We start from the raw sequence: 11,326 nt of genomic DNA on the forward strand, positions 1-11,326 counted from the left end.
GTGGGGTCAGGAAACAGGGGAGCTCTCTGGCCTTTTCTCTGAGCAGTAAGTTTCCTGTTTTTATAATTGTCCTTAAGCATTTCTTTGTACTTCATTGACAACAAGGTGCACTGCACCTTTCTTTTCCCTCCAATGAATAATGTGTTCTATTGTCATAGCCTCCTTGTTCTTAGTTCTGTTTCAACTCCTGATTTCCCCTATAATTGATTCTTTGACTTTTCCTTTCCTTCACAATAGCACCATCTTTTCCTCCATTCAATTTGGGTACAACCCAATAAAGCGCTGCCTCTCATTGTGAACCTTGGTGGGTATATTCTGATGGAGGTGTTTGACTGGAATGCAGTGTCTTGCTGGAGTAGTTGTGAGATAGTGGTCAGAATGAGTGAGTTCTGTGAAAGTTATCAGTCTAAGTATTATGTAGAGTATTCCTTAAGATGAAATTATTTCTGAGTCAAGTAGAGGTGGTTTCTAGTGTGCATCCCTGTTGGATTTCATCTTCCTTGGCTGCATTTCCTTAACACAAGCATCCTTAACCTTACTCCTTTTGGAAGTCTATTATTTCTTTTTTTAAGAATAATATGTTAGATGTATAAAACAAAACTCTGGTTTGCAATAAAAAATAAATATACCAAAATAAAATTATATTCCCCCACCCCATTCAAGTATATAAGCCTTATAAAATCTGTACCCAGAACCTTTGAACATAGAACTCCAAGTTAAGATTGTAAAGGACTTTGGAATATAGAAAAAGTGGTAACCAGGGCTAGTGAACATGAAATGTCAGCATTTTCTTAGCTGTGATATTTGAAAAGCTGAGTTCTAAGGTCTGGCAGATCCAGAAGTGGAATGAACTTACACAGAGGGGAACTATTGGTAACGATAATCGTATAAGCACGTCATCTCTATTATAGAGTCATGCTTAGTTCTCTGTAAGCATGACTGTAACAAAAAAGAGATGTTTGTTAAGATGTGCTACTGGAAAGAAAGATTTAGACTTTGAAAGAAGGTTAACAAATTCATGAAAATTCCTCAATTATCATGCAATATAGTACAAAGAGTGTGGGCTATATTCATAAATGACACTAAGAACCCATTTTTCTTTTTTTTTTCTTTTTTTTTTTTAATAACTTTTTATTGACAGAACCCATGCCAGGGTAATTTTTGTACAACATTATCCCTTGCACTCACTTCTGTTCCAATTTTTCCCTCCCACCCTCCACCCCCTCCCCTAGATGGCAATCAGTCCTATATATGTTGAATATGTCATTGTATATCCTAGATACAATGTATGTGTGCAGAACCAAAAAGTTTTCTTGTTGCACAGAGAGAATTGTATTCAGAAGGTAAAAATAACCCGGGAAGAAAAACAAAAATGCAAACAGTTTACATTCATTTCCAAGTGTTTTTTTTCTTTGAGTGTAGCTGCTTCTGTCCATCATTGATCAACTGAAGCTGAGTTAGGTCTCTTTGTCAAAGAAATCCACTTCCATCAGATTACATCTTCATACAGTATCGTTGTTGACATATATAATGATCTCCTGGTTCTGCTCACTTCACTCAGCATCAGTTTATGTAAGTCTCTCCAAGCCTCTCTGTATTCATCCTGCTGGTCATTTCTTACAGAACAATAATATTCATATACCACAATTTACCCAACCATTCTCCAGTTGATGGGCATCCACTCATTTTCCAGTTTCTAGCCACTACAAACAGGGCTGCCACAAACATTTTGGCACATACAGGTCCCTTTCCCTTCTTTAGTATCTCCTTGGGATATAAGCCCAGTAGTAGCACTGCTGGATCAAAGGGTATGCACAGTTTGATAACTTTTGGGGCATAATTCCAGATTGCTCTCCAGAATGGTTGGATTCGTTCACAACTCCACCAACAATGTATCAGTGTCCCAGTTTTCCCACATCCCCTCCAACAATCATCATTATTTTTTCCAGTCATCTTAGCCAATCTGACAGGTGTGTAGTGGTATCTCAAAGTTGTCTTAATTTGCATTTCTTTGATTAATAGTGATTTGAAACACTCTTTCATATTAGTGGTAATAGTTTCAATTTCATCATCTGAAAATTGTCTGTTCATATCCTTTGACCATTTGTCAATTGGAGAATGGCTTGGTTTCTTATAAATTAGAGTCAGTTCTCTACATATTTTGGAAATGAGGCCTTTATCAGAACCTTTAACTGTGAAGATGTTTTCCCAGTTTGTTGCTTCCCTTCTAATCTTGTTTGCATTAGTTTTGTTTGTATAGAAGCTTTTTAATTTGATGTAATCAAAATTTTCTATTTTGTGACCAATAATGGTCTCTAGTTTGTCTTTGGTCACAAATTTCTTCCTCCTCCACAAGTCTGAGAGACAAACTATCCTATGTTCCTCCAATTTATTTATGATTTCGTTCTTTATGTCTAAATCATGGACCCATTTTGATCTTATCTTGGTATACAGTGTTAAGTGTGGGTCCATGCCTAATTTCTGTCATACTAATTTCCAGTTATCTCAGCAGTTTTTGTCAAATAATGAATTCTTATCCCAAAAGTTAGGATCTTTGGGTTTGTCAAACACTAAATTGCTTTAGTTGACTATTCTGTCTTGTTCCACTGATCAACTAATCTATTTCTTATCCAATACCAAATAGTTTTGGTGACTGCTGCTTTATAATATAGTTTTATATCAGGTACAGCTAGACCACCTTCATTTGATTTTTTTTCATTAGTTAAGAACCCATTTTTCTAAAAGAATAGTAATCAAAGGAGTTGAAAAATGTTCTCAATAAAAGAACTGAAATTCGTCAACAATTATTTTGGGAAAAAAAGATATACTCTCATAATTAAATAAATGTAAATTAGAAGAATGCTGAGATCTTATCTCATAATCTAAGACAAATTAGTCAATATAGAAAGTCTATTCAAAAATTATTGTTGAAGATATAAATAGGTCGAAATAATCTGGAAAATATTAGGATCACTATGATAAAATAAATTTAACAATTTGAGGCCTTTGAGTTAAAAATAACATTTCTGAGCATATATCACAAAGAATTCAAAGACAGGAAGACCATAGACATATCAGCCTAGTGGTACTTTTGGTAGCCCTAATGGTCCTAACCATATTTATTTTTTCTTTTTTAGTAGCAAAAAACTGGACAAAAGTGAATGTTCAAATGTTGAGGAATTACTGAATAAATTGTGGCTTGGAATACTATCATACCATAAGGAATTCAGGAAAGGATGGGAAGACTTATATTAACTAAACCAGAGAGAAGTAAGTAGAGTTAATAGGACAATGGTGACAATGATCTAACAAAAACAACAAGAACAACAAATTCTGATGAATTATAATAGCCAATTTAAACCATGGAGAAAATATGAGACATAAACATCCCTTTTGTCAACATAGTAGTGGGTGACTGCCAGTAGAAAATGAAGTGTCACTTTGTTGTTTTTTGTTCATGCATGGAATTTTTGTTTTGTTTTGTTATATCCTACTCTTTGTAACTTCTTTTTCTTTTTCTTCTTCTTCTTCTTTTTTTTTTTTTTGACAAAGAAACCAGAATGGCTTACCATTTTTTTTTTATCCAGTTCATTTTGCAGATGAATTGAGGCAAATGGGATTAAGTGATTTGGCCAGGACCATATAGCTAGTAAGTGTCTCAGGCTATATTTGAGGTCAGGAAGATGCATCTTTCTGACTCCAGACCTTGCATTCTATCCACTGCACCACACCCCCCAGCTGCCTCTAAATATCAGATATCATCACTATATTTGACTTTTTTTCAACAATTTGTCTAAGTCTCAAAGGGATTTATTGTAAAGAAATACATATGAAAAGGACTGAGAAAAAGAATAAAAAAGCATTAAAACTTAAAAAAAAAAACAATACAAATTTACATGGATATTTATTCCAAATAAATGGGATGTGATAGAGAACTTTGAAAAAGATGAAATTCATGTAGGTGACAAAAGACTTTATAAAAACTTTTTAACCCAATATATATTATACAACTCAAAGTCACTAAGAAGAGCTCATTGCTGTATGTCTTCTCATCCAGAGATGTGGATGGGGCTGGGGGGGGGGGGGGGGGGGGGGAAGGGAGGAGATGTGTGTGTGTGGGAAAGATTCCAAGATTGGTTTTTCTATTGCTGAGTTTTTTAATTCAAATTACATTGTTAAATCATTTGTGAAGCTCCTTCTCAAAACTGTTCTCCCTCTCCTTCTTCTTTTTCTCTGTCTCTTTCTCTCTCTATCTCTCTCTGTCTCTCTCTCTCCCACTTTCTTTCTCTCTCTTTTTTACTTACAGATTCATCAAAAGATAGAGGTTAGGAATGAGGAACCATACACAAATAACATTATTCATACTACGGGGATTGACAGATGATCCATACCTGAAGGTTCTGCTTTTTATCTTTCTATTTCTGACCTACATGCTGAGTGTAACTGGAAACCTGACCATCATCACCCTTACTTTAGTTAATCCCCACCTTAAAACTCCCATGTATTTTTTCCTTAGGAACTTTTCTTTCTTAGAATTGTCATTCACAACTGTCTGTATTCCCAGATTTCTGTACAACATGTCAACTGGGGATTATACTGTGACCTATAATGAATGTGCTACCCAATTATTTTTTGCTATCCTCCTTGGAGCCTCAGAATTTTTTCTACTGGCTGCTATGTCTTATGACCAGTATGTGGCCATCTGCAAACTCCTGCACTATACAACTATCATGAACAGCCGAGTCTGTAACCGGCTCCTGGTGGGTTGTTGGTTTTCTGGGTTGATGATTATACTTCCACCACTTAGCCTGGGTCTTCAACTAGAATTGTGTGATTCCAACATCATTAACCATTTCTGTCTGTGATGCATCACCACTGCTGGAGATCACGTGCTCTGATACAGAGTTTATAGAAAAGATGGTTTTAGCCTTTGCTGTGTTGACACTCATCATCACTTTAATTTTAGTAATTTTGTCTTATGGCTACATTATCAATACTATTCTGAGATTCCCCTCTGCCCAGCAAAGGAAAAAAGCCTTTTCCACCTGTTCTTCCCACATGATTGTTGTCTCCATGACTTATGGCACATGTATCTTTATCTATATGAAACGTTCTGCAAAAGAAGGAGTGGCTTTGAACAAGGTGGTGTCAGTGCTTGCAATCTCTGAGGCCCCAGTGATGAATCCCTTCATTTATACCCTCAGAAATAAGCAAGTGATCCAAGCTTTTAGAAATTCATTCAAAAGGTGTGTATTGGTTTCAAAATTATAAAAAGCAATTACAATCTGGATGCCAAATGAATACAAACTGTCTCTCTTGGTTTCCATAACACATTCTCATATTAAAGATGTTTTACCTATATACTAGTCATGTTAATCATATTAAAGCCATCTCAAAGTTCTTTTTTTTATTTTATAGAAATCCCCACTTATCAAGGCTTTCACCTCTCCCATTTTTCAGATTTGCTTGATTTTAACCATCATATTCAATAATATCATCTTAAAATATACAACAAACATTCATTAGCCATTTGTTTTGTGCAAAGCCCTTGTTAAATGAACTTTCCAGTCTTTATAGAACTTGTCTTCTAAGTTTTGTCATAATCCATAAAAATCCATACAGAAGTAAAAACGCCATTTTCTTTTTTTCCCTCTTTTTTATTATAGCTTTTTATTTACAAGATATATGCATGGGTAATTTTTCAGCATTGACAGTTGCAAAATCCTTTTGTCCCCTCCTTCGTCCTATTCCCTCCCCCAGATGGCAGATAGACCAATGCATGGATCCTTCACAAGGGTCCTAAATTTCTTTGATTTCCAGACCATTAAAGTGGTTTGTTTAGAGTTCTTCAGCCTTCCACATCTTAGATCACCACCCCAGTAGATAATACAAATAAATAAGTCAATTGTGTTTAGGATTTAGGATTTATTGATGATGTGACTGATTACAAGAGGTCAAGTCCAGCTGACATTTGCCTGTAGAGTGAAGGGAAGCAGAAGATGAAGAAAAGGTTTTCCAGAACCTGTAAAGAAACAGAGACAACATTAAGACCTGCTCTAAGACCTGAAATCCCTATATCTGGGCTACTAACTCTGCCCTGCCACCCTCTACACCCTGCACCTATACAGCTACTTACCCTTAGTCCACCCCAAACAACCTTCAGGTCCCCAGCTTGTTCTCTAAACTAAGCCCTCTGAGGACTACTATCAAAAATAACAGTAAAGAGTATACTAAAAGACCTGGAATTAACTTGTGTTTTTTTTGCATATTGCCCAAATGTGGGCAAATGAGGCAGGGGTGAGCTGTTACCTAGATTTACTTGAAGGTATGACTTTCAGCACCTCCTCTTCCAAAGCCTGAGGGAGGAAAACAATCAGAAATTGGGAGTTGCAGGATGACTCAGGGAAGAAAAGATAAGAGGAACAGGGGAATAGGACTATATCAAAGATGGGAAGGAACAATGTGGGGAAAACAGAATGCTGACTGTCAGAGTATTTTACCTTTGGGCCCAAACATGGCAGCATAGCAAGGATGGTTACAATAGGGCTTCCCTTCATGCTGTAGACCAAACAAACAAGAAGAAATCTGATGTTAGGCGTGTACTTTTTGAGGCAAGGACAATCCTCTCTAGCCACGGTATTTTTGCCTACCCAAGGCTTTTTTATTTTTGACTCCCCTCACATATAATCCAGGGCTTTCTTACCTCTGCATGGCCTCCCGATGTCAAAGTCTTTCCACATTTTTCACATTTCAGGCATGGGCGATGCCAGTCCTTCCCCAAGGATGTCACCCGTTCAGCTGAGAAGATACAGAGAGAGTAACTCCAGGTCCTTCCAAAATCCCTTCACCAGGTTACAGACACATATGTAAATGGTACATGTTCACTCTAATCCTTTCTGCAGTTCTCACAACCTGTTAGAAATACTCCCTTTTCCTACCTTAAGACCTGAAGATCCTTCTCTTCATTTCCTTTGAGAGGAAAATGAGAATGTATGCACATGGTGGCAAAAGATTTAAAAGATTCAAATGATCACTAACTGGTAAGAGCAGCCATCAGACAGACTGTTAACCAAGTTCCCTGTTTACTGTCTGTTTTCTACTTAGTCCATAATGGGTAGGGCACCCTTGTTAAAGGGTGTAGGAATGGCTCTCATTCACCAAAGTTTCCCTTTTGTTTTCCACCTTCTGCGCTCTAACTAGAAATTCTAGTCAGAGCCCAAAGGCTGTAGGAAAGTTGAGTACATTCTGGAAAGAAAATAATGCCAGACAAAGTATAAGTATAAGAAAAAGTAATATTGAAACTGATATATACAGAGTCAAGCAATAAAAAGATACCCAGTAAAGGAGTCAAACAGGTCCTGAGACACAGGAAATGACAAAGATGGTGGGAGATGCAGAGAAAGAAGCTGAGCAGACAAAGTAGAAGTTAAGAGAGGAAGTGTCCTCTTCTACAGCAAATAACACAGACCCTGGTTCATCATGTCTTTACTTTCTCCTCAACCACCATCCCTCCTTCTCGACAGTACTCTTAGGAGTAAGGGAGGAATTCTCCTCCTTATTAGTCTGAATGGTTCCCATCCTTCCATCCTTCTTGCCAGATCCTCAACGCTTCACTTCTTCCAACTTCATTTATCTCCTTGGTAACTAAGATAGGTGGGTGGTAAAGTAGGAGGAGGGATATATTGCAGAATCCTCCAAAGGCCCCAGAGTGGTAGGAGAGGGGATCCCAGATCCAGAGAGCAGAGCATAAAGGGGAACCTTAGCAGTCTCCAAACAACTGAGGAAGTTACAGTATGGAAACAAGTAGAACACATACAAGCTATAATGAGGTTGATTACTCATAACAGTATTCCCATTCGCATAAACACTTGTTCACTCACAATACAAAGTTTCCATTCTAACTCTAAAGGTCTGTGGTTCCACGACATAAAAAGATAAAGGGACACATGTATACACTTTCACACATATGTGATGGTAACAGAGAATTAGACTAGTAAGACTCATATTCAACTGCCACACCCAAATTTCTATTTTTTTTTTTTTTTTTGCTCAGATAAGCCTCCCGGAAGTTAAAGGCATTTCCACCTCTATCATATCAAATCCCAGTTTGCCCCAGCTCCACAACCCCCAAGGGTTTATTTAGATGGAAGATCTGGAGTTTAGAAGTGGGGGAAAAGGGGGGGGGGATAGGTAAAAGGGTGGGGAGGTCCTCAAAACCCAGACTTGGTAAAGCCATGGACTGGAGTTTAAGTCGGAGCCGGATAGAAGCCTTGATATACCCGTGTGAAATTTCTAGTGTGGCCACTTGCCAACTAGAGAGGAGGGAGGTGAAATAAAGAAGAAACCCGAAGGTCTGTCTCCTTGTGGAGCTGGCCAGGACAGTGTGCGGGATAAAGGCGGCAGGGGAGAAGAGACGTCCGTGCCAAGGAAAATAGAGGGAACGTCATCTGCTGCGGACAGCGTCCTGGGAATGTTCAGGACTCTCAGGAGCTCCTGGAGAATGTCCAATGTCCGGCTTCTGAGAAGGGGTAGGGCGGTGTGTCTAGGTTCCCACAAGAAAGGAGTGGTAGCCGGAATGGGTGAGGAGGGAGTCTCCAGAAGAATGGGAAAAGGGATTGCCCCAAATCTCTCGGGTGAAGGGGACCTAGGGTCAGGGGCCGTTGTACCCTAAATAGAATCCCATAGCTTCTAGGGATGGCGATTGGCTACTGTCCCGAAGCTTCTAGGAAGCCGTGAAAGTACGGGGAACTGGGGAAAAGGAAAGAGGAAGAGTCAAAGACCGAGACATAAGGGTGAGTAGATAGATATAGAATTCAAATTTGCTCACCAAAATAAACTTCTTTCTGGCACTTAGGACACTTGGGCATGTTGGCAGGCGGGAATCGAAAAGGTTCAGGAAGGAGCTTGGGTGAATCTGAGCAGAGCTGTGTCAATGTCCCAGCTCTTCACCAGTCCGAGCCCTTATATCTTCCTCTACTAACTTCCCCGCCTCTACCCTTCCCCCACCAGGCAACTTTCTGACCGCGCCCCACCCAACCCTGCAGCAGCATTTCCTTTTCTAGGTCTCCCTTCCCCCAAACTGGCTGTTTCATTCCTAAAATTTTGCCAGTGTAAATCTCCCTGCCTTGCCCATTGTCATTCACAGAATCATAGGAGCATAGCTAAAAATGATCTTCAAGATTCTTTAAATCCAGCCCCTCCATTTTACCAGTGTTGAAAGCAAAGCCTGGAGAGTGACTTGCTCTAGGTCATGCAAATTGAAGTGGCAGGTGGGATTCAAACCAGTCTATTCAAACCAGCTTCTAAGTACCCCCTCCTTTAATCTGTGCTCCCTTTTATCATCCTTGATTTTGTTTGTCTTTCTTTTTATCTACCTTTCTCTTTGCCTATTAAGTGGAATAGGTTTCTATCTATACACAACAGTGTGTATGTGCGTGTGTATTCTTCACTCTTTGAACCAGTTCCAGTAAGAGTGAGGTTCAGCATTACCTGCCGCCCACCTCACTCCATTTTCCCTTCCCCAAGTTCTTCCTTGAGTGATTTCTTCATGTAAAAAATGTGCTTTATTCTATTTTTCCCTGCCCCCTTTTCTCAGTTTTTGCCTCTTTCTCGCCTCATTTTTTTAAGAGATCATTTCCACATAATCAACTCATATCATGGTCTGTCTCTGTAAACGCCTTTTAATTGCCCCAATAATAAAGTTTTAGGAGTTTTATGTATTATAACAGTTTAATGAATCCCTTATTGCTCTTTCATGTTTATTATTTATTTTTAATGTTTCTCTTGAGTTTTATGTTTGAATGTCAGATTTTCTGTTTCAACTCAAGTCTTTTCTTCAGAATGATTGAAAGTTCTTTATTTTATTAAATAAACCCTTTCCCCCTAGGATTATATTCAGTTTTTTGGGGTAGTTTATTGGTTGTAATCCTAGCTCCTTTGCTCTCTGGAATATCATATTCCAAGTCCCCCAACCCTGCTCATTTAACATTTCTATGTTAAATTAGTTAGCCACTAAATCTTCTGTGATTCTAACTGTGGATTCATGATATTCGAATTATTTTTTTCTGCCTGTTTGAAGTATTTTTCTTTGACCTGAGAACTCTAGAATTTGGCTAAAATATTTCTGGGAGTTTTCATTTTGGGATCACTTTCAAGAAGTGATTGGTGGATTCTTTCATTTTCTATTTTACTCTTTTTTTCTAAGATCAGTTTTCTTTGATAATTTTTTAAAAGATGATATCTAGTTTTTTTTTTTTTTTTTTTTTTTTTTTTATTGTGACTTTCAGGTATTCCAATAATTCTTAAATTCTCTCTCCTCAATATATTCCCCATGTCAGTTGTTTTTTTGGATAAGATAGTTCACTTTTTCTTCTATTTGTTCATTCTCTTGACTAATTTTCTTATTTCCTGATGTCTCAAAGAGTCATTAGCTTTCATTTGTCCAATTCTAATTTTTAAAGAATTATTGTTTTTACTGAGCTTTTGCATTTCTTTTCCCATTTTGCCAATTTTGTTTTTTTAAAGAGCTCTCTTCAGTGGATTTTCTTTTCCTGACAATTTGATGATTTCCTTGCTTCACTCTCATTTCTTATCATAAAGAAATCTGCTACTCATTTCTTTCTTTAACTCTTTTAGGAATTCTTTTTGGGTAAGGGTTCAATTAGCATTTTTTTTTGAGGCATTTTTTTTTTTTTTTTTTTTGGTAACAACACTTTGTTGTCTTCTGTCTTGCCCTTTCCTGCCACTATAAGAGCAAATTCGTATTTTTTTTGTTTTTTACTTATTTTTCCAGTCTATTTTTTTTTAAACTTTGAGCTTTATATTAAAATTAGGTCTTATTCACCTAGGTGTGAGGTGCCACTGTCACAAGCTTTAGGTTTTTTTTAATGTTTTCAGGGCTACTTCTGGGAAGTGTCCAAGTTTTGGTGCTTCCAATATGGTATGATTCTGGGTGAGGTATGTCTCTGCTTTTCTGGTTTACACTTTGTTCTTTTCCAAGCAAAGATCCCTGCTCCCCTGCCGTTGCAAATACTAGCATTCCTCTTTGTTTTCTTTGTTTTGAAACCCTGATCAGGACCCCTTCCCCTTGTAACAGGTTACCATCATTCTTCTCCACCTTGAAGGTGAGTCCCAGAACTGTGTACGGTCAATAGAGTTACCAATCAATACCAACAAAGAGTCCCAGCAATCTCTTTCTGGCCAGTTATTGAGCCCCTTCCTGTCTTTGGACTGAGAATTCCCAAAGTTGCTACTATTGCTGGAGCTGCTACAGCCACTGCTGTATGTGGTGGCTTAGGCTTTACAGATTACTTAGGTTTACAGATTT

The 11,326-nt window shown here is 37.9% G+C and overlaps 1 protein-coding gene and 1 pseudogene across 2 annotated transcripts; one reads left to right on the forward strand and one right to left on the reverse strand.

The window, feature by feature from the left end:
* The first annotated feature begins 4,266 nt into the window (after positions 1–4,266).
* Positions 4,267–5,484, forward strand: LOC100923979 (annotated as a pseudogene).
* Positions 5,485–5,648: 164 nt separating this feature from the next.
* On the reverse strand, positions 5,649–9,022 carry LOC116419699 (cysteine-rich protein 1). Of its 2 annotated transcripts, XM_031941243.1 has the most exons (5): positions 8,828–9,022; positions 6,704–6,798; positions 6,501–6,558; positions 6,310–6,356; positions 5,654–6,022 (listed from the first exon to the last, which is right to left on the reverse strand). In XM_031941243.1, the coding sequence occupies exons 1-4, from the start codon at positions 8,865–8,867 to the stop codon at positions 6,316–6,318; spliced, it is 234 nt and encodes a 77-aa protein (XP_031797103.1). In that variant the 5' UTR covers positions 8,868–9,022; the 3' UTR covers positions 5,654–6,022; positions 6,310–6,315. The 2 variants fall into 2 exon arrangements, with proteins under 2 accessions (XP_031797102.1, XP_031797103.1); XM_031941242.1 differs by lacking the exon at positions 8,828–9,022 and having other exon boundaries at positions 5,649–6,022; positions 6,310–6,558.
* Positions 9,023–11,326: the final 2,304 nt, after the last annotated feature.

The sequence above is a fragment of the Sarcophilus harrisii genome, chromosome 5 (assembly GCF_902635505.1).
Source record: "Sarcophilus harrisii chromosome 5, mSarHar1.11, whole genome shotgun sequence".
In the NCBI taxonomy this organism is placed as follows: Eukaryota; Metazoa; Chordata; class Mammalia; order Dasyuromorphia; family Dasyuridae; genus Sarcophilus; species Sarcophilus harrisii.

Coding starts and splice junctions, on each gene's coding strand:
- LOC116419699 (XM_031941242.1), bottom strand. Junction 6,023..6,309: donor ATACCTTCAAGTAAATCTAG/GTAACAGCTCAC, acceptor GTTTCTTTACAG/GTTCTGGAAAACCTTTTCTT.